General features: G+C 64.1%; 1 protein-coding gene across 1 annotated transcript; it reads left to right on the top strand.

The window, feature by feature from the left end:
* The first annotated feature begins 471 nt into the window (after window positions 1–471).
* STX4 (syntaxin 4) lies at window positions 472–18,507 on the top strand. Its single transcript, XM_073547457.1, has 10 exons — window positions 472–740; window positions 9,896–9,994; window positions 10,088–10,187; window positions 11,599–11,673; window positions 15,426–15,493; window positions 15,582–15,690; window positions 15,805–15,878; window positions 17,216–17,353; window positions 17,461–17,571; window positions 17,647–18,507. The coding sequence occupies exons 1-10, from the start codon at window positions 711–713 to the stop codon at window positions 17,725–17,727; spliced, it is 885 nt and encodes a 294-aa protein (XP_073403558.1). The 5' UTR covers window positions 472–710; the 3' UTR covers window positions 17,728–18,507.
* Window positions 18,508–22,055: the final 3,548 nt, after the last annotated feature.

Genomic DNA, 22,055 nt, shown 5'->3' with positions numbered 1-22,055 from the left:
TGCGGTTTTTGCTGCGGTTACTCTGCGGTTTTGGCCCTGTGGAACCGCAGCAGTTCCGCTGACAAGGTACAGCACCGTGTAACCCTATGGGTTTTCAAAACTGCAGGGCTCACGCTGTGTTTTTTCCGCACGGTTTTTAAACCGCAGCATGTCAATTGTTTCTGCGGATTCCGCTGCGGTTTCACACCTTTAACATAGTAGAGATGTGAAACCACAGGGGAAAACTGAAGGTCACTTTACCTGCGGTTCCGCGGGGAAAAACCCGCAGGTGATTCCGCAGTGTGTGCACATAGCCTTAGCCATGACGTCTTGTTCCTCAGTCACCTGACCACTACAGCCTCTGCTCAGACCATGTGACTTGGAGAAGTCACCTGACCTACGCAGCCAATCACAGCCGTCAGCGGTCAGATGACGTCATCATTATTTTGTACTATAAAAACATTATAAATGAGAGCCCGGACATGTTTATTATAAACCATTGCTTGTCCTCGGCCCGCGCTCCCGCCATTACCCCGCTCCGTGAAACCGGGCCGCTCCGGTCCTCCAGTATCCCAGCATCCTCCGCGCTGGCTCCCGCTCGCCTCTATGGCTCTTCAGCCGCAGGAAGGGTGCAGTGGGCGTGGCCGGGGCCGAGCATGCGCAGTAGCGGTGGAAGTAAAAGTTGTGAGAAGTGATCAAGAGTGGGGGGGGACGCAGAATCCGGAGGCAGAATGAGGGACCGGACCAAGGAGCTGACCCAGGTGAGCGGCCGGCAGGGGGCGATGGGGGACAGCGGCCGGACCGACCACCCGGGAGGAGGACTACACGTCCCAGCGCCCCCCGCAGAACTACACGTCCCAGCGCCCCCCGCAGCACTACACGTCCCAGCGCCCCCCGCAGGACTACACGTCCCAGCGCCCCCCGCAGGACTACACGTCCCAGCGCCCCCCGCAGCACTACACGTCCCAGCGCCCCCCCCGCAGCACTACACGTCCCAGCGCCCCCCGCAGCACTACACGTCCCAGCGCCCCCCGCAGCACTACACGTCCCAGCGCCCCCCGCAGCACTACACGTCCCAGCGCCCCCCGCAGGACTACACGTCCCAGCGCCCCCCGCAGCACTACACGTCCCAGCGCCCCCCGCAGCACTACACGTCCCAGCGCCCCCCGCAGGACTACACGTCCCAGCGCCCCCCGCAGCACTACACGTCCCAGCGCCCCCCGCAGCACTACACGTCCCAGCGCCCCCCGCAGGACTACACGTCCCAGCGCCCCCCGCAGCACTACACGTCCCAGCGCCCCCCGCAGGACTACACGTCCCAGCGCCCCCCGCAGCACTACACGTCCCAGCAGCACTACACGTCCCAGCACCCCCCGCAGGACTACACGTCCCAGCGCTCCCCGCAGCACTACACGTCCCAGCGCCCCCCGCAGGACTACACGTCCCAGCGCCCCCCGCAGCACTACACGTCCCAGCAGCACTACACGTCCCAGCACCCCCCGCAGGACTACACGTCCCAGCGCTCCCCGCAGCACTACACGTCCCAGCGCCCCCCGCAGCACTACACGTCCCGGCGCCCCCCGCAGCACTACACGTCCCGGCGCCCCCCGCAGCACTACACGTCCCGGCGCCCCCCGCAGCACTACACGTCCCGGCGCCCCCCGCAGCACTACACGTCCCGGCGCCCCCCGCAGAACTACACGTCCCGGCGCCCCCCGCAGCACTACACGTCCCGGCGCCCCCCGCAGGACTACACGTCCCGGCGCCCCCCGCAGGACTACACGTCCCGGCGCCCCCCGCAGCACTACACGTCCCGGCGCCCCCCGCAGGACTACACGTCCCGGCGCCCCCCGCAGGACTACACGTCCCGGCGCCCCCCGCAGGACTACACGTCCCGGCGCCCCCCGCAGCACTACACGTCCCGGCGCCCCCCGCAGCACTACACGTCCCGGCGCCCCCCGCAGCACTACACGTCCCGGCGCCCCCCGCAGCACTACACGTCCCGGCGCCCCCCGCAGCACTACACGTCCCGGCGCCCCCCGCAGCACTACACGTCCCGGCGCCCCCCGCAGCACTACACGTCCCGGCGCCCCCCGCAGCACTACACGTCCCGGCGCCCCCCGCAGCACTACACGTCCCGGCGCCCCCCGCAGCACTACACGTCCCGGCGCCCCCCGCAGCACTACACGTCCCGGCGCCCCCCGCAGCACTACACGTCCCAGCAGCACTACACGTCCCGGCGCCCCCCGCAGCACTACACGTCCCAGCAGCACTACACGTCCCAGCAGCACTACACGTCCCAGCGCCCCCCGCAGCACTACACGTCCCAGCAGCACTACACGTCCCAGCGCCCCCCGCAGCACTACACGTCCCAGCAGCACTACACGTCCCAGCGCCCCCCGCAGCACTACACGTCCCCGCAGCACTACACGTCCCGGCGCCCCCCGCAGCACTACACGTCCCGGCGCCCCCCGCAGCACTACACGTCCCGGCGCCCCCCGCAGCACTACACGTCCCGGCGCCCCCCGCAGCACTACACGTCCCGGCGCCCCCCGCAGCACTACACGTCCCGGCGCCCCCCGCAGCACTACACGTCCCGGCGCCCCCCGCAGCACTACACGTCCCGGCGCCCCCCGCAGGACTACACGTCCCGGCGCCCCCCGCAGCACTACACGTCCCGGCGCCCCCCGCAGCACTACACGTCCCGGCGCCCCCCGCAGCACTACACGTCCCGGCGCCCCCCGCAGGACTACACGTCCCGGCGCCCCCCGCAGGACTACACGTCCCGGCGCCCCCCGCAGGACTACACGTCCCGGCGCCCCCCGCAGGACTACACGTCCCGGCGCCCCCCGCAGGACTACACGTCCCGGCGCCCCCCGCAGGACTACACGTCCCGGCGCCCCCCGCAGGACTACACGTCCCGGCGCCCCCCGCAGCACTACACGTCCCGGCGCCCCCCGCAGCACTACACGTCCCGGCGCCCCCCGCAGCACTACACGTCCCGGCGCCCCCCGCAGCACTACACGTCCCGGCGCCCCCCGCAGCACTACACGTCCCGGCGCCCCCCGCAGCACTACACGTCCCGGCGCCCCCCGCAGCACTACACGTCCCGGCGCCCCCCGCAGCACTACACGTCCCGGCGCCCCCCGCAGCACTACACGTCCCGGCGCCCCCCGCAGCACTACACGTCCCGGCGCCCCCCGCAGCACTACACGTCCCGGCGCCCCCCGCAGCACTACACGTCCCAGCGGCACTACACGTCCCGGCGCCCCCCGCAGCACTACACGTCCCAGCGGCACTACACGTCCCGGCGCCCCCCGCAGCACTACACGTCCCAGCGGCACTACACGTCCCAGCGCCCCCCGCAGCACTACACGTCCCAGCAGCACTACACGTCCCAGCGCCCCCCGCAGCACTACACGTCCCAGCAGCACTACACGTCCCGGCGCCCCCCGCAGCACTACACGTCCCGGCGCCCCCCGCAGCACTACACGTCCCGGCGCCCCCCGCAGCACTACACGTCCCGGCGCCCCCCGCAGCACTACACGTCCCGGCGCCCCCCGCAGCACTACACGTCCCGGCGCCCCCCGCAGCACTACACGTCCCGGCGCCCCCCGCAGCACTACACGTCCCGGCGCCCCCCGCAGCACTAAACGTCCCGGCGCCCCCCGCAGCACTACACGTCCCGGCGCCCCCCGCAGCACTACACGTCCCAGCGGAACTACACGTCCCGGCGCCCCCCGCAACACTACACGTCCCAGCGGAACTACACGTCCCGGCGCCCCCCGCAGCACTACAAGTCCCAGCGCTCCCCGCAGCACTACACGTCCCAGCAGCACTACACGTCCCAGCGCTCCCCGCAGCACTACACGTCCCAGCGCTCCCCGCAGCACTACACGTCCCAGCGCTCCCCGCAGCACTACACGTCCCAGCGCTCCCCGCAGCACTACACGTCCCAGCGCTCCCCGCAGGACTACACGTCCCAGCGCTCCCCGCAGGACTACACGTCCCAGCGCTCCCCGCAGGACTACACGTCCCAGCGCCCCCCGCAGGACTACACGTCCCAGCGCCCCCCGCAGCACTACACGTCCCAGCAGCACTACACGTCCCGGCTCCCCCCGCAGCACTACACGTCCCGGCTCCCCCCGCAGCACTACACGTCCCGGCGCCCCCCGCAGCACTACACGTCCCGGCGCCCCCCGCAGCACTACACGTCCCGGCGCCCCCCGCAGCACTACACGTCCCGGCGGAACTACACGTCCCAGCGCTCCCCGCAGCACTACACGTCCCAGCGCTCCCCGCAGCACTGCACGTCCCAGCGCTCCCCGCAGCACTGCACGTCCCAGCGCTCCCCGCAGCACTACACGTCCCAGCGCTCCCCGCAGCACTACACGTCCCAGCGCTCCCCGCAGCACTACACGTCCCAGCGCTCCCCGCAGCACTACACGTCCCAGCGCTCCCCGCAGCACTACACGTCCCAGCGCCCCCCGCAGCACTACACGTCCCAGCAGCACTGCACGTCCCAGCGCCCCCCGCAGCACTGCACGTCCCAGCGCCCCCCGCAGCACTGCACGTCCCAGCGCCCCCCGCAGCACTGCACGTCCCAGCGCCCCCCGCAGCACTGCACGTCCCAGCGCCCCCCGCAGCACTGCACGTCCCAGCGCCCCCCGCAGCACTGCACGTCCCAGCGCCCCCCGCAGCACTGCACGTCCCAGCGCCCCCCGCAGCACTGCACGTCCCAGCGCCCCCCGCAGCACTGCACGTCCCAGCGCCCCCCGCAGCACTGCACGTCCCAGCGCCCCCCGCAGCACTGCACGTCCCAGCGCCCCCCGCACGTCCCAGCAGCACTGCACGTCCCAGCAGCACTGCACGTCCCAGCACCCCCCGCAGCACTACACGTCCCAGCAGCACTGCACGTCCCAGCAGCACTGCACGTCCCAGCGCCCCCCGCAGCACTGCACGTCCCAGCGCCCCCCGCAGCACTGCACGTCCCGGCGCCCCCCGCAGCACTGCACGTCCCGGCGCCCCCCGCAGCACTGCACGTCCCGGCGCCCCCCGCAGGACTGCACGTCCCGGCGCCCCCCGCAGCACTGCACGTCCCGGCGCCCCCCGCAGCACTGCACGTCCCGGCGCCCCCCGCAGCACTGCACGTCCCGGCGCCCCCCGCAGGACTACACGTCCCGGCGCCCCCCGCAGGACTACACGTCCCGGCGCCCCCCGCAGGACTACACGTCCCGGCGCCCCCCGCAGGACTACACGTCCCGGCGCCCCCCGCAGCACTACACGTCCCGGCGCCCCCCGCAGCACTACACGTCCCGGCGCCCCCCGCAGCACTACACGTCCCGGCGCCCCCCGCAGGACTACACGTCCCGGCGCCCCCCGCAGCACTACACGTCCCGGCGCCCCCCGCAGCACTACACGTCCCGGCGCCCCCCGCAGCACTACACGTCCCGGCGCCCCCCGCAGCACTACACGTCCCGGCGCCCCCCGCAGCACTACACGTCCCGGCGCCCCCCGCAGCACTACACGTCCCGGCGCCCCCCGCAGCACTACACGTCCCGGCGCCCCCCGCAGGACTACACGTCCCGGCGCCCCCCGCAGCACTACACGTCCCGGCGCCCCCCGCAGCACTACACGTCCCGGCGCCCCCCGCAGCACTACACGTCCCGGCGCCCCCCGCAGCACTACACGTCCCGGCGCCCCCCGCAGCACTACACGTCCCGGCGCCCCCCGCAGCACTACACGTCCCGGCGCCCCCCGCAGCACTACACGTCCCGGCGCCCCCCGCAGCACTACACGTCCCGGCGCCCCCCGCAGGACTACACGTCCCGGCGCCCCCCGCAGGACTACACGTCCCGGCGCCCCCCGCAGGACTACACGTCCCGGCGCCCCCCGCAGCACTACACGTCCCGGCGCCCCCCGCAGAACTACACGTCCCGGCGCCCCCCGCAGCACTACACGTCCCGGCGCCCCCCGCAGGACTACACGTCCCGGCGCCCCCCGCAGGACTACACGTCCCGGCGCCCCCCGCAGCACTACACGTCCCGGCGCCCCCCGCAGCACTACACGTCCCGGCGCCCCCCGCAGCACTACACGTCCCGGCGCCCCCCGCAGCACTACACGTCCCGGCGCCCCCCGCAGGACTACACGTCCCGGCGCCCCCCGCAGGACTACACGTCCCGGCGCCCCCCGCAGCACTACACGTCCCGGCGCCCCCCGCAGCACTACACGTCCCGGCGCCCCCCGCAGCACTACACGTCCCGGCGCCCCCCGCAGCACTACACGTCCCCGCAGCACTACACGTCCCGGCGCCCCCCGCAGCACTACACGTCCCGGCGCCCCCCGCAGCACTACACGTCCCAGCAGCACTACACGTCCCGGCGCCCCCCGCAGCACTACACGTCCCAGCAGCACTACACGTCCCAGCAGCACTACACGTCCCAGCGCCCCCCGCAGCACTACACGTCCCAGCAGCACTACACGTCCCAGCGCCCCCCGCAGCACTACACGTCCCAGCAGCACTACACGTCCCGGCGCCCCCCGCAGCACTACACGTCCCCGCAGCACTACACGTCCCGGCGCCCCCCGCAGCACTACACGTCCCGGCGCCCCCCGCAGCACTACACGTCCCGGCGCCCCCCGCAGCACTACACGTCCCGGCGCCCCCCGCAGCACTACACGTCCCGGCGCCCCCCGCAGCACTACACGTCCCGGCGCCCCCCGCAGCACTACACGTCCCGGCGCCCCCCGCAGCACTACACGTCCCGGCGCCCCCCGCAGGACTACACGTCCCGGCGCCCCCCGCAGCACTACACGTCCCGGCGCCCCCCGCAGCACTACACGTCCCGGCGCCCCCCGCAGCACTACACGTCCCGGCGCCCCCCGCAGCACTACACGTCCCGGCGCCCCCCGCAGGACTACACGTCCCGGCGCCCCCCGCAGGACTACACGTCCCGGCGCCCCCCGCAGGACTACACGTCCCGGCGCCCCCCGCAGCACTACACGTCCCGGCGCCCCCCGCAGCACTACACGTCCCGGCGCCCCCCGCAGCACTACACGTCCCGGCGCCCCCCGCAGCACTACACGTCCCGGCGCCCCCCGCAGCACTACACGTCCCGGCGCCCCCCGCAGCACTACACGTCCCGGCGCCCCCCGCAGCACTACACGTCCCGGCGCCCCCCGCAGCACTACACGTCCCGGCGCCCCCCGCAGCACTACACGTCCCGGCGCCCCCCGCAGCACTACACGTCCCGGCGCCCCCCGCAGCACTACACGTCCCGGCGCCCCCCGCAGCACTACACGTCCCGGCGCCCCCCGCAGCACTACACGTCCCGGCGCCCCCCGCAGCACTACACGTCCCAGCAGCACTACACGTCCCGGCGCCCCCCGCAGCACTACACGTCCCAGCAGCACTACACGTCCCAGCGCCCCCCGCAGCACTACACGTCCCAGCAGCACTACACGTCCCAGCGCCCCCCGCAGCACTACACGTCCCAGCAGCACTACACGTCCCAGCGCCCCCCGCAGCACTACACGTCCCAGCAGCACTACACGTCCCGGCGCCCCCCGCAGCACTACACGTCCCGGCGCCCCCCGCAGCACTACACGTCCCGGCGCCCCCCGCAGCACTACACGTCCCGGCGCCCCCCGCAGCACTACACGTCCCGGCGCCCCCCGCAGCACTACACGTCCCGGCGCCCCCCGCAGCACTACACGTCCCGGCGCCCCCCGCAGCACTACACGTCCCGGCGCCCCCCGCAGCACTACACGTCCCAGCGGCACTACACGTCCCGGCGCCCCCCGCAGCACTACACGTCCCAGCGGCACTACACGTCCCAGCGCCCCCCGCAGCACTACACGTCCCAGCAGCACTACACGTCCCAGCGCCCCCCGCAGCACTACACGTCCCAGCAGCACTACACGTCCCGGCGCCCCCCGCAGCACTACACGTCCCGGCGCCCCCCGCAGCACTACACGTCCCGGCGCCCCCCGCAGCACTACACGTCCCGGCGCCCCCCGCAGCACTACACGTCCCGGCGCCCCCCGCAGCACTACACGTCCCGGCGCCCCCCGCAGCACTACACGTCCCGGCGCCCCCCGCAGCACTACACGTCCCGGCGCCCCCCGCAGCACTACACGTCCCAGCGGAACTACACGTCCCGGCGCCCCCCGCAACACTACACGTCCCAGCGGAACTACACGTCCCGGCGCCCCCCGCAGCACTACAAGTCCCAGCGCTCCCCGCAGCACTACACGTCCCAGCAGCACTACACGTCCCAGCGCTCCCCGCAGCACTACACGTCCCAGCGCTCCCCGCAGCACTACACGTCCCAGCGCTCCCCGCAGCACTACACGTCCCAGCGCTCCCCGCAGGACTACACGTCCCAGCGCTCCCCGCAGGACTACACGTCCCAGCGCTCCCCGCAGGACTACACGTCCCAGCGCTCCCCGCAGGACTACACGTCCCAGCGCCCCCCGCAGGACTACACGTCCCAGCGCCCCCCGCAGCACTACACGTCCCAGCAGCACTACACGTCCCGGCGCCCCCCGCAGCACTACACGTCCCGGCTCCCCCCGCAGCACTACACGTCCCGGCGCCCCCCGCAGCACTACACGTCCCGGCGCCCCCCGCAGCACTACACGTCCCGGCGGAACTACACGTCCCAGCGCTCCCCGCAGCACTACACGTCCCAGCGCTCCCCGCAGCACTGCACGTCCCAGCGCTCCCCGCAGCACTGCACGTCCCAGCGCTCCCCGCAGCACTACACGTCCCAGCGCTCCCCGCAGCACTACACGTCCCAGCGCTCCCCGCAGCACTACACGTCCCAGCGCTCCCCGCAGCACTACACGTCCCAGCGCTCCCCGCAGCACTACACGTCCCAGCGCCCCCCGCAGCACTACACGTCCCAGCAGCACTGCACGTCCCAGCGCCCCCCGCAGCACTGCACGTCCCAGCGCCCCCCGCAGCACTGCACGTCCCAGCGCCCCCCGCAGCACTGCACGTCCCAGCGCCCCCCGCAGCACTGCACGTCCCAGCGCCCCCCGCAGCACTGCACGTCCCAGCGCCCCCCGCAGCACTGCACGTCCCAGCGCCCCCCGCAGCACTGCACGTCCCAGCGCCCCCCGCAGCACTGCACGTCCCAGCGCCCCCCGCAGCACTGCACGTCCCAGCGCCCCCCGCAGCACTGCACGTCCCAGCGCCCCCCGCAGCACTGCACGTCCCAGCGCCCCCCGCAGCACTGCACGTCCCAGCGCCCCCCGCAGCACTGCACGTCCCAGCGCCCCCCGCAGCACTGCACGTCCCAGCGCCCCCCGCAGCACTGCACGTCCCAGCGCCCCCCGCACGTCCCAGCAGCACTGCACGTCCCAGCAGCACTGCACGTCCCAGCACCCCCCGCAGCACTACACGTCCCAGCAGCACTGCACGTCCCAGCAGCACTGCACGTCCCAGCGCCCCCCGCAGCACTGCACGTCCCAGCGCCCCCCGCAGCACTGCACGTCCCAGCGCCCCCCGCAGCACTGCACGTCCCAGCGCCCCCCGCAGCACTGCACGTCCCAGCGCCCCCCGCAGCACTGCACGTCCCAGCGCCCCCCGCAGCACTGCACGTCCCAGCAGAACGAACTGCACGTCCCAGCGCTCCCCGCAGAACGAACTGCACGTCCCAGCGCTCCCCGCAGAACGAACTGCACGTCCCAGCGCTCCCCGCAGAACGAACTGCACGTCCCAGCGCTCCCCGCAGAACGAACTGCACGTCCCAGCGCTCCCCGCAGAACGAACTGCACGTCCCTGCGCGCCCCGCCTCTGCAGAACTACACGTCCCAGCGCGCCCCGCCTCTGCCGGGCTGCACGTTGTCCTGGTGTTCGGTGGTTTTCCCGTTTCTGGTCACTTATTCTTCACCCACCATTTTGTTTCAGGGTGACAGCGACTCTGAGCCCGATGAGCAGAAAGTTTTCATCTCGATGTCGAATGGCGGCAGAGACGAATCCGAGACGGACCACCAGTTCTTCAGGATGGTACCGGCGACATTGCTGACTGATGTCATGTGCATAATAACCAGCAGGGGGCGCCTCTCCTCACCCATATTGTGTCTTTGTGTCTTTCCTTAGACTCGTGAGATCCGGGACTTGGTGGGCGTCCTGAGCAGCAAAGTGTCCGAGCTGGAGTCCAGTCAGGTGAAGATCCTGAGCAAGGCGCTCCCGGATGAGAGTAAGTGGCGCGGCCGGCATGTTATCGCCATGTAATGACCATCAGCGACGGTGACCACCTCCTGCACCCCCTGTGGTGGCCCTGAGTGCTGCACAGCAGCTGGCGCTCATCACATTCTCTGCCCCCTCTCCATATTTCAGTAATGACCGGTCTACACGGACACCGCGGTCCTTCAGCACCTGTGACTCTGTGTACTGGTCGTATTCACTGTTGGTAGTTCTTACATCCATCAGTGGCTCGTGTGGTTGGTGGTTTCGGGGTGTCAGCGGCTCGGGTGGTTCGGGGTGTCAGCGGCTCAGGTGGTCGGTGGTTCGGGTGGTCGGTGGTTCGGGGTGCCAGCGGCTCAGGTGGTCGGTGGTTCGGGGTGTCAGCGGCTCGGGTGGTCGGTTCGGGGTGTCAGCGGCTCAGGTGGTCGGTGGTTCGGGTGGTCGGTGGTTCGGGGTGTCAGCGGCTCAGGTGGTCGGTGGTTCGGGTGGTCGGTGGTTCGGGGTGCCAGCGGCTCAGGTGGTCGGTGGTTCGGGGTGTCAGCGGCTCGGGTGGTCGGTTCGGGGTGTCAGCGGCTCGGGTGGTGGGTGGTCGGTGTGTCAGCGGCTCGGGTGGTCGGTGGTTCTGGGTGTCAGCGGCTCGGGTGGTCGGTGGTTCTGGGTGTCAGCGGCTCGGGTGGTCGGTGGTTCTGGGTGTCAGCGGCTCGGGTGGTCGGTGGTTCTGGGTGTCAGCGGCTCGGGTGGTTCTGGGTGTCAGCGGCTCGGGTGGTCGGTGGTTCGGGGTGTCAGCGGCTCGGGTGGTCGGTGGTTCGGGGTGTCAGCGGCTCGGGTGGTCGGTGGTTCGGGGTGTCAGCGGCTCGGGTGGTTCGGGGTGTCGGTGGTTCGGGGTGTCAGCGGCTCGGGTGGTTCGGGGTGTCAGCGGCTCGGGTGGTTCGGGGTGTCAGCGGCTCGGGTGGTTCGGGGTGTCAGCGGCTCGGGTGGTTCGGGGTGTCAGCGGCTCGGGTGGTTCGGGGTGTCAGCGGCTCGGGTGGTTCGGGGTGTCAGCGGCTCGGGTGGTCGGTGGTTTGGGGTGTCAGCGGCTCGGGTGGTTCGGGGTGTTAGCGGCTCGGGTGGTCGGTGGTTCGGGGTGTCAGCGGCTTGGGTGGTCGGGGTGTCGGTGGTTAGGGGTGTCAGCGGCTCGGGTGGTTCGGGGTGTCAGCGGCTCGGGTGGTCGGTGGTTTGGGGTGTCAGCGGCTCGGGTGGTTCGGGGTGTTAGCGGCTCGGGTGGTCGGTGGTTCGGGGTGTCAGCGGCTCGGGTGGTCGGGGTGTCGGTGGTTCGGGGTGTCAGCGGCTCGGGTGGTCGGTGGTTAGGGGTGTCAGCGGCTCGGGTGGTCGGGGTGTCAGCTGCTCGGGTGGACATTAATCTCAGTGCTTGTTTCTGGTCTCAGATATGAAGAAAGATTTACAATCTCTGCGGGAAGAGATAAAACACATCGCAAAGGAAATCCGGAGTAAACTACAGCGTAAGTGCATTGGGAAAGTAGGTCAGTCAGAGCTTATGGGGGTAGGGAAGGCCACTGGGCAAGGGCTTGGTGTTGGTGCCTTGGTGGGAGGGAGGTAATGCCTGGTACTTGGTGGGCCTGTGGAAGATTGGGATTACAGCCCTCCTGAATTTATTGCTTGGGGCCTGTGGTGGAGGGGCTGGCGCTTGTGTGGGGCCTGTGGTGGAGGGGCTGGCGCTTGTGTGGGGCCTGTGGTGGAGGGGCTGGCGCTTGTGTGGGGCCTGTGGTGGAGGGGCTGGCGCTTGGTGTGGGGCCTGTGGTGGAGGGGCTGGCGCTTGTGTGGGGCCTGTGGTGGAGGGGCTGGCGCTTGTGTGGGGCCTGTGGTGGAGGGGCTGGTGCTTGGTGTGGGGCCTGTGGTGGAGGGGCTGGCGCTTGGTGTGGGGCCTGTGGTGGAGGGGCTGGCGCTTGGTGTGGGGCCTGTGGTGGAGGGGCTGGCGCTTGGTGTGGGGCCTGTGGTGGAGGGGCTGGCGCTTGGTGTGGGGCCTGTGGTGGAGGGGCTGGCGCTTGGTGTGGGGCCTGTGGTGGAGGGGCTGGCGCTTGTGTGGGGCCTGTGGTGGAGGGGCTGGCGCTTGTGTGGGGTCTGTGGTGGAGGGGCTGGCGCTTGTGTGGGGTCCTGGGGTGGAGGAGTTGGGGCTGGTGCATGGTGGGGTCCTGGGGTGAAGGAGTTGGGGCTGGTGCATGGTGGGGTCCTGGGGTGGAGGAGTTGGGGCTGGTGCATGGTGGGGTCCTGGGGTGGAGGAGTTGGGGCTGGTGCATGGTGGGGTCCTGGGGTGGAGGAGTTGGGGCTGGTGCATGGTGGGGTCCTGAGGTGGAGGAGTTGGGGCTGGTGCATGGTGGGGTCCTGGGGTGAAGGAGTTGGGGCTGGTGCATGGTGGGGTCCTGGGGTGAAGGAGTTGGGGCTGGTGCATGGTGGGGTCCTGGGGTGGAGGAGTTGGGGCTGGTGCATGGTGGGGTCCTGGGGTGGAGGAGTTGGGGCTGGTGCATGGTGGGGTCCTGAGGTGGAGGAGTTGGGGCTGGTGCATGGTGGGGTCCTGGGGTGAAGGAGTTGGGGCTGGTGCATGGTGGGGTCCTGGGGTGAAGGAGTTGGGGCTGGTGCATGGTGGGGTCCTGGGGTGAAGGAGTTGGGGCTGGTGCATGGTGGGGTCCTGGGGTGAAGGAGTTGGGGCTGGTGCATGGTGGGGTCCTGGGGTGAAGGAGTTGGGGCTGGTGCATGGTGGGGTCCTGGGGTGAAGGAGTTGGGGCTGGTGCATGGTGGGGTCCTGGGGTGAAGGAGTTGGGGCTGGTGCATGGTGGGGTCCCGGGGTGAAGGAGTTGGGGCTGGTGCATGGTGGGGTCCCGGGGTGAAGGAGTTGGGGCTGGTGCATGGTGGGGTCCCGGGGTGAAGGAGTTGGGGCTGGTGCATGGTGGGGTCCCGGGGTGAAGGAGTTGGGGCTGGTGCATGGTGGGGTCCCGGGGTGGAGGAGTTGGGGCTGGTGCATGGTGGGGTCCCGGGGTGGAGGAGTTGGGGCTGGTGCATGGTGGGGGCCCGGGGTGAAGTAGTTGGGGCTGGTGCATGGTGGGGTCCTGGGGTAGAATCATAGAATCATAGAGTTGGAAGGGACCTCCTGGGCCATCTGGTCCAACCCCCTGCTCAAAGCAGGATTCGCTAAATCATCCCAGTCAGATGTCTGTCCAGCCTCTGTTTGAAGACTTCCATTGAAGGAGAACTCACCACTTCTCGTGGCAGCCTGTTCCACTCATTGATCACTCTAACTGTCAAAAAGTTTTTTCTAATATCTAATCTGTGTCTCTTCCCATTCAGTTTCATCCCATTGCTTCTAGTCTTTCCTTGTGCAAATGAGAATAAAGTTGATCCTTCTACAATGTGACAGCCCTTTAGATATTTGTAGACAGCTATTAAGTCTCCTCTCAGTCTTCTCTTTTGCAAACTAAACATTCCCAAATCCTGCAACCTTTCCTCATAAGACAGGGTTTGCAGACCGGTCACCATTCTGGTCGCTCTTTTCTGAACTTGCTCCAGTTTGTTGATGTCTTTTTTAAAATGTGGTGCCCAAAACTGGACACAATATTCCAGATGAGGTCTGACCAAAGAGGAGTAGAGGGAAATAATGACTTCACGTGATCTAGACTGTATGCTTCTGTTAATACATCCTAGAATTGCATTTGCCTTTTTTGCTGCTGCATCACACTGTTGACTCATATTCAGTCTGTGATCTATTAGTATACCCAAGTCTTTTTCACATGTGCTGTCACTTAGCCCTATTCCTCCCATTCTATATATGTTTTTTTCATTTTTCTTGCCCAGATGTAGTACTTTGCATTTCTCCCTGTTAAAAACCATTCTGTTAGTTGCTGCCCACTTCTCCAGTTTATTTAAATCTTTTTGAATCCTCTCTCTCTCTTCTCTAGTATTAGCTATCCCTCCTAGCTTTGGGTCTTCAGCAAATTTAATCAGTTTACCCTCAATTCCTTCATCTAAATCGTTGATAAAGATGTTGAACAATACAGGGCCCAGGACAGAGCCCTGTGGTACCCCACTTGAGACATTCTTCCAACTGGATGTGCAGCCATTTACGACCACTCTTTGGGTCCGATCACTAAGCCAGTTATGAATCCACCTAACAGTTGCCTTGTCCATTCCATACTTAGTCATTTTTTCAATAAGGATTGTATGAGAGACTTTGTCAAATGCTTTGCTGAAGTCAAGATATACTATATCTACAGCATTTCCTTGATCCACCCAATCAGTGATACCGTCATAGAAGGAAATTAAGTTAGTCTGACATGACTTATTAGTTAGAAACCCATGCTGACTCTGTTTAATCACTTCATTCTTATCCAGTGGAGGAGTTGGGGCTGGTGCATGGTGGGGTCCTGGGGTGAAGTAGTTGGGGCTGGTGCATGGTGGGGTCCTGGGGTGGAGGAGTTGGGGCTGGTGCATGGTGGGGTCCTGGGGTGAAGTAGTTGGGGCTGGTGCATGGTGGGGTCCCGGGGTGGAGGAGTTGGGGCTGGTGCATGGTGGGGTCCCGGGGTGGAGGAGTTGGGGCTGGTGCATGGTGGGGGCCCGGGGTGAAGTAGTTGGGGCTGGTGCATGGTGGGGTCCTGGGGTGGAGGAGTTGGGGCTGGTGCATGGTGAGGTCCTGGGGTGGAGGAGTTGGGGCTGGTGCATGGTGGGGTCCTGGGGTGGAGGAGTTGGGGCTGGTGCATGGTGGGGGCCCGGGGTGAAGTAGTTGGGGCTGGTGCATGGTGGGGTCCTGGGGTGGAGGAGTTGGGGCTGGTGCATGGTGGGGTCCTGGGGTGGAGGAGTTGGGGCTGGTGCATGGTGGGGTCCTGGGGTGGAGGAGTTGGGGCTGGTGCATGGTGGGGTCCTGGGATGAAGTAGTTGGGGCTGGTGCATGGTGGGGTCCTGGGATGAAGTAGTTGGGGCTGGTGCATGGTGGGGTCTTGGGGTGGAGGAGTTGGGGCTGCACTTGAGGGTTATAGCTGAAGAATTGGACAGCATGAGTCCTGGTGGTAAGATGGTTAGGGCGGTAATTGGGGCCAGGTAAGGGGGTGATCACTTTGTGCCTGTTGTCAGGACAGGATGTGAGGGTCCAGGTGTTTTGTGGGGGATTTGGGCTGGTTGTTAGATCCTAGTACCTGTGGAAGATGGTGGGTGGGATTCCTTCACCCGTGTCTGTCGCCGTCTCACCTTGGTTCCTCCATCATTACAGTCATTGAGATAAAGGACGATGAGGAGGAGGTGAGGCAGTCTGTGCACCTGCGGATGAAAAAGACTCAGGTATAGTCCTATTGACCCTTCATGGAGCGGAGGCTTGTGGGGGCTTCATCCCTGGGCTCAGGTTCTTTTATCCTCTCTCATCTTGCAGCACTCCATCCTCTCTCAGCAATTCTTCGAAATCCTAAACCAGTGTAACATGGTGCAGACGCAGTACAGAGACAACAACGTGAACAGGATCAAGCGGCAGCTCCAGATCAGTATGTTCCCACACCTGCTGTGCGGTGGGGGTAGTGGTCGTGACTGAACATTCATGCCATGGGCCTATAGTGTGACGGGTGGAAGACGCCATTAACTTTCCCGTTCTTTCACAGCCGGCCACAGTGTCACTGACGAGCAGTTTGAGGAGATGCTGGAGACTGGACAGACGGACGTGTTCACCTGCAATGTAAGAGGTGGTGCGAGTGTGAGCAATCATCAGAACTGCGAGGATGGTGGGAGAGGCTGTGGTTGGTGTCAGTCTTTCACAGAGTGATAGTGATTGATGAAGGATTTGGGAGCTGAAGGGGGTGTTGGTGAGTAATGGGGGAAGTGTTTGGAGTGAGTGTTAAGGTTGGTGGAGGATGAGGGAGCGTTGGGGGTTGGTTGAGGATGCTCTTGCTGGAGAGAGCTTTGAGGATTGGTGGAGGATACGGACGCGGGAGGCAGCGTCGGGGATTGGCGAAGTATGCGGGAGGCAGCGTCGGGGACTTGCGAAGTATGCGGGAGGCAGCGTCGGGGATTGGCGAAGTATGCGGGAGGCAGCGTCGGGGACTTGCGAAGTATGCGGGAGGCAGCGTCGGGGACTTGCGAAGTATGCGGGAGGCAGCGTCGGGGACTTGCGAAGTATGCGGGAGGCAGCGTCGGGGACTTGCGAAGTATGCGGGAGGCAGCGTCGGGGACTTGCGAAGTATGCGGGAGGCAGCGTCGGGGACTTGCGAAGTATGCGGGAGGCAGCGTCGGGGACTTGCGAAGTATGCGGGAGGCAGCGTCGGGGACTTGCGAAGTATGCGGGAGGCAGCGTCGGGGACTTGCGAAGTATGCGGGAGGCAGCGTCGGGGATTTGCGAAGTATGCGGGAGGCAGCGTCGGGGACTGGCGAAGTATGCGGGAGGCAACGTCGGGGACTTGCGAAGTATGCGGGAGGCAGCGTCGGGGACTTGCGAAGTATGCGGGAGGCAGCGTCGGGGACTTGCGAAGTATGCGGGAGGCAGCGTCGGGGACTTGCGAAGTATGCGGGAGGCAGCGTCGGGGACTTGCGAAGTATGCGGGAGGCAGCGTCGGGGACTTGCGAAGTATGCGGGAGGCAGCGTCGGGGACTTGCGAAGTATGCGGGAGGCAGCGTCGGGGACTTGCGAAGTATGCGGGAGGCAGCGTCGGGGACTTGCGAAGTATGCGGGAGGCAGCGTCGGGGATTTGCGAAGTATGCGGGAGGCAGCGTCGGGGTTTGATGGAGGATGAGGGAGCTTTGGTGGTGATTGAGGCTGCAGGAGTGAGCGTTGGGGATTGGTGGAGGATGAGGGACATGCGGACGCTAGAAGAAGCGTTGAGGATTGGTGAAGGTTGTCGCCATCGGAGAAAGCATTGGAAATTGGTGGAGGAGGAGGCCATTGGAGGAAGTGTCGGGGACTGGTGCAGGATGTTGCATGTATGTAAGAGGGCGAGTGTTGTGATGCCTGCGCACTGGAGGCTGTTTGGGATGTTGGTAGTAGGACACACTGTCTGACCGGTGGGTTTCCTTTTACAGATCCTGAAGGACACGCAGGTCACTAAACAGGCCCTGAATGAAATAGAAGCTCGGCACGAGGAGATCCTGAAGCTGGAGAAGAGCATCGTGGAACTTCACGATATGTTCATGTACCTCGCCATGGAGGTGGAGGCGCAGGTGATGCCTGGGTCCATGTACGGGGCTGGTGGTTGTGAATGGTTGATCCCTGCCTGGCTCTCCTGCCCATGTCCTCATACCTTGTCCTGACTCTTTTCCCATCTCAGGGGGAGACGATAGACAGCATCGAGAAGAATATTTTACATTCTACGGATTATGTGGAAAAAGCCAAGAAGCAGCTGGACCAGGCGGTGGACAACAGGCAGAAGGCGCGGAAGGTGAGACCCGGAGATGACTCGTGGTGTTTTCCCTGTGCCCGGCGCGTTTTACACATCCGTCTCTTCTCTCTGCAGAAGAAAGTCTACATCGCCATCTGCGTGGCCATTCTCATCATTGTTGTCGTCCTCATCATCACGGTGTCTCTGACGACCTGAGAGGACGAGGACCCCTGTGCCCCCGACCCCATACATCTCTGTATCCTGCTCCCCGCTCAGCGTAGCTCCTGAGGACAGGACCGGTGGTCCCCGCTGGGGCTCGGGGAGGGTAACGGACCTCGCGTGGTGACTGACCACCGACACTGTGTGCGATTTCCAAGTGTGCCTTATACTTTACCATTATAGATGTCAGTCTGCGAGCGGCGCTGCCTCCATCCCTGTACACAGCCCGGCCGTGGCGTGTGCGCTCAGGTCCATACACTGCCCCCTGCTGGTGCATGGGCGTCCATGACATTGTGTGGGGGATGAGGGGTCGCTCAGTCGCTGCATTTTCTTCTTTTTAATTGTTAGCGCAATTTATGTAACGAGCGGCTTCACTTTTATACGGTATTTTACAGTGTAAATCGTGTAGCGGTCGGTCACTGCCGCAGCTCCAGCCGCCACTTGGCTGGCTCTGTCAGCACCGTCTACACCCCTGAGATGCCAGGATGCACGGCCCTCTGGGAAATGTAGTGTTCCAAGTCTCATTACTGGATCAAACCCTACATCTCGCACTGCGGCAGAATTGTGAATGCAGCTCTGGCTGTGTCCGGAGCAGTCACTTGGGAGGAGCTTGCACTTTGGCGAGGTGAGCGTGCATTCTGCTGCTGCATGCTCATGGACTGTCCCGGCTCCTGTAATGCTGGAGGTTTCTCGTGTCCGTGGAGCTCGCACTGACCGCTCCATTTAGTGTTTCTTTTTTATATAAAGATCTTGTATTAAATAAACTATTATGTAATATCCCGGTGTCTGCTGTGAATTACCAGGAGGAACAGTCAGTCAGTGCTTGTGACGACTGAAAGTGAAACCTCACTCGCCTGATATTGTTTAATGTCCTTCACTGGCTGAGAATAAGCACCAAGGCCTAGAGTAGGTGGAAACCTGGGCCCCCGCGGACCGCCCAACAGTGGAATTACTCCAGCCCACCAGGGACTTGTACCTGCCATTATATGAGGCACAGGTCGTGGTGCTCCTGCGTCTTACGTCCTGACTCGTATCGGAGCACAGACCGGTATCCTGTGACATGGAGAGAACCCCTGACCTGCTGCAGGTATGACCATCCGCTCTCAGGGGGAGGTCACTGATCGTGCGCGGTATGCCAGGAGTGTACATGCTGCAGAGAGCCAAGGAAGAGATGGTGACAGGCAGAGAGGAGATGGAGGTGACAGCTGCACAGCGACAGGCAGAGAGGAGACGGAGGTGACAGCTGTACAGTGACAGGCAGAGAGGAGACGGAAGTGACAGCTGCACAGCGACAGGCAGAGAGGAGACGGAGGCGACAGCTGTACAGCGACAGGCAGAGAGGAGACGGAGGCGACAGCTGTACAGCGACAGGCAGAGAGGAGACGGAGGTGACAGTTGTACAGCGACAGGCAGAGAGGAGACGGAAGTGACAGCTGTACAGTGACAGGCAGAAGAGACGGAAGTGACAGCTGCACAGCAACAGGCAGAGAGGAGACGGAGGTGACAGCTGCACAGCGACAGGCAGAGAGGAGACGGAGGTGACAGCTGCACAGCGACAGGCAGAGAGGAGATGGAGATGACAGCAGCATAGCGACAGAGGAGACGGAGATGACAGCAGCACAGCGACAGGCAGAGAGGAGATGGTGATGACAGCAGCACAGCAACAGGCAGAAAGGTGACAGTGACAGCAGCATAGCGACATACGGAGGTGACAGCAGCACAGCGACAGGCAGAGAGGAGACGGAAATGACAGCAGCACAGCGACGGGCAGAAAGGAGAAGGAAGTGACAGCAGCACAGCGCCGGGCAGAAAGGAGACGGAAGTGACAGCAGCACAGCGACGGGCAGAAAGGAGACGGAAGTGACAGCTGTACAGCGACAGGCAGAGAGATGGGGCTGACGGCAGCACAGTGACATACGGAGGTGACAGCAGCACAGAGACAGGCAGAGAGGAGATGGAGATGACAGCTGCAGTGACAGGCAGAGAGGAGATGGAGGTGACAGCAGCACAGCGACAGGCAGAAAAGAGACGGAAGTGACAGCAGCACAGCGACAGGCAGAAAGGAGACTGGGCTGACTGCAGCACAGCGACAGGCAGAGAGGAGATGGAGGTGACAGCTGCACAGCGACAGGCAGAGAGGAGATGGAGGTGACAACTGCACAGCGACAGGCAGAGAGGAGACGGGGCTGACGGCAGCACAGTGACAGGCAGAGAGGATACGGCGGTGACAGCTGTACAGCGACAGGCTGAAAGGAGACGGGGCTGACGGCAGCACAGTGACAGGCAGAGAGGCGATGGAGGTGACAGCTGCACAGTGACAGGCAAAGAGCAGACGGAGGTGACTGCAGCACAGTGACAGGCAGAGAGGAGACTGAGATGACAGCCAAGGAGGCGATGGAGGGGACAGCAGAGAGATGGAAGTGACAGCAGCACGATGACAGACATAGATGGGATGGAGGTGACAGGCAGAGAGGAGACTGAGGGGACAGCCAGAGATGACAGCATACAGAGGGATTTAGCCTGGGTGACAGCAGCAGGAGTCGTTATTACTGTTTCACGTTACAATCCCGTCTGTGTTTCCTTGTGAATGAGCCGGTACACAGCGATACGTCTGACAGTAGCTTACCGCTGCCTGGAGAAACGGAAGAGGTGGCGAATCGGGATGTCACTGATTAGTGTGTGTGTGGCGTGAAGGTCATGGATAGTGCAGTTATCGGGGGAGGACAGGAGAGGCTGCGTATGAAGACCTCCCAACCTCCTCTGGGTGCAGAAGAAGTCCTGCCCCATCTGTGATCGAGCTCGGCTTCTCTGTAACCACCGATGGATTTCTCCTGACAACAGTCAGTGAATCGGACGTTACAGAGGAGGGGACACTGAGTGACATTTCTACAGGAGGAAGACAACATTTTCCATAAATAAAGTGATTTATTATTTTACTATTTTGTGCTCTGGAGATAAAATGGAGAAGTTTATTGAAATGACCCAAGTTACAGGGGAAAAGAGTTGAAGGAAAAAAAAAAACTCGGCTGTGATCACCATTTACAGGAGAAATCTCCCTACATTGTGGAGCGACTTCTGCTTCCCTGGCACTGATTGCCACACGTCTTCTGCTCCAGTCACATCCAAAGCTGCAATCAGCTCGGCCCTCTCCCACAATGCACCACAACAGGCAAGAGAGAGTTAATGGGACCTACAGGTGGACGGATCAATTACTACTCACAGATCTGAACAGCCGTCGATTGCTCTCTGTTATCAGCCATTTCAGGCCATGGATAGACTTTACGTCCCCTTATGCTGCTGCACAATCTAAGGACTCTGGAAGACTAGCAGGTCTTTAATGGCCCCAATAAAGGCCAATCGGAACGGGTTTACACGGCCAACATTTGTAGGTGCACAGAATTCTTAAAGGGTAATTCCACCGCTCCATAAGTGAGTATTGTTGGATACAGCATGTAAATACAAGCAACTTTGCAATTTACCAATTATTAAAATTTTATACCGTTCCTGAGATATGAACCGATTTATTTTCCTTACAGATCGTCGCCTAGGAGACCGACCACCACTGCTAGATGGCACAACGTGCACAGTGCTTACAAGCCGTCTTTTATTGAGCTTTTAAGCGCTGTTTTGAAGCTGTCCGTGATCGCTGCAGCGTGTTGTTACCACTTAGTCCCGCCAGCTTTAACGCAGTGCTTAAAAGCTAAACCGTAGAAGTGGTCGGTCTCCTAGGCAACGAGATACATACAAAAGAAAAATGTTAATATCTTGAGAACAGTTGCATATTTTAACAAGCAGTAAACTGCAAAAGGGCTTCATTTATGAAGGTGGAAATAATCCCTTTAAATACAATCGCTCTGTGCGCATTGGATATCATGGTGTCACATCATCGGTTTACGCGGGACACTGTGCCGCCGTAAAATCATCTCACCGGACTAAGGAGCTGCTTGTTTGTTCATCGTGCGATCGCCGGGGCCGATCATAGAGACTGAGCATCTAGAGGGGCCATCAATGAGAACGGGGGACCGTGCACCCCCATTACGACCAGTCATAAACCTGCGTGATCGGTAGGAGACACAACCAGTGATGAGGAGAGATAACGGCAGATCTAACATGGCCTCCGCTCCGAGGGGCGAAATAAAGCCGGGGCGTCACTACCGAGAGTCCGGCATCATGGTGTCCTCAGATTATCACCGGCGCCATGTGGTCATGGAGATATTATTCCACAGGGCGTGGGTATTCATGGCGATCGTGATCCACACCAGCACTCCATGACACCCGGGCACCTGACAGATGCCAGAAAGGACGATCTCTCAGCCTTATACATT

Source organism: Dendrobates tinctorius, unplaced genomic scaffold (assembly GCF_039654945.1).
Source record: "Dendrobates tinctorius isolate UK_male_01 unplaced genomic scaffold, ASM3965494v1 ptg000152l, whole genome shotgun sequence".
Classification (NCBI taxonomy): Eukaryota; Metazoa; Chordata; class Amphibia; order Anura; family Dendrobatidae; genus Dendrobates; species Dendrobates tinctorius.
The sequence above is the reverse complement of the archived record's forward strand: the minus strand, read 5'-3'. Positions and strand labels throughout refer to the sequence as shown.

Bases quoted from the DNA above. Each gene is read 5' to 3' on its own strand.
- STX4 (XM_073547457.1), top strand. From the start codon at position 711: ATGAGGGACCGGACCAAGGAGCTGACCCAG. The intron at 15,494-15,581 runs GTATAGTCCTAT...CTCATCTTGCAG, and splicing joins TGCGGATGAAAAAGACTCAG to CACTCCATCCTCTCTCAGCA. The intron at 15,879-17,215 runs GTAAGAGGTGGT...TTCCTTTTACAG, and splicing joins CGGACGTGTTCACCTGCAAT to ATCCTGAAGGACACGCAGGT.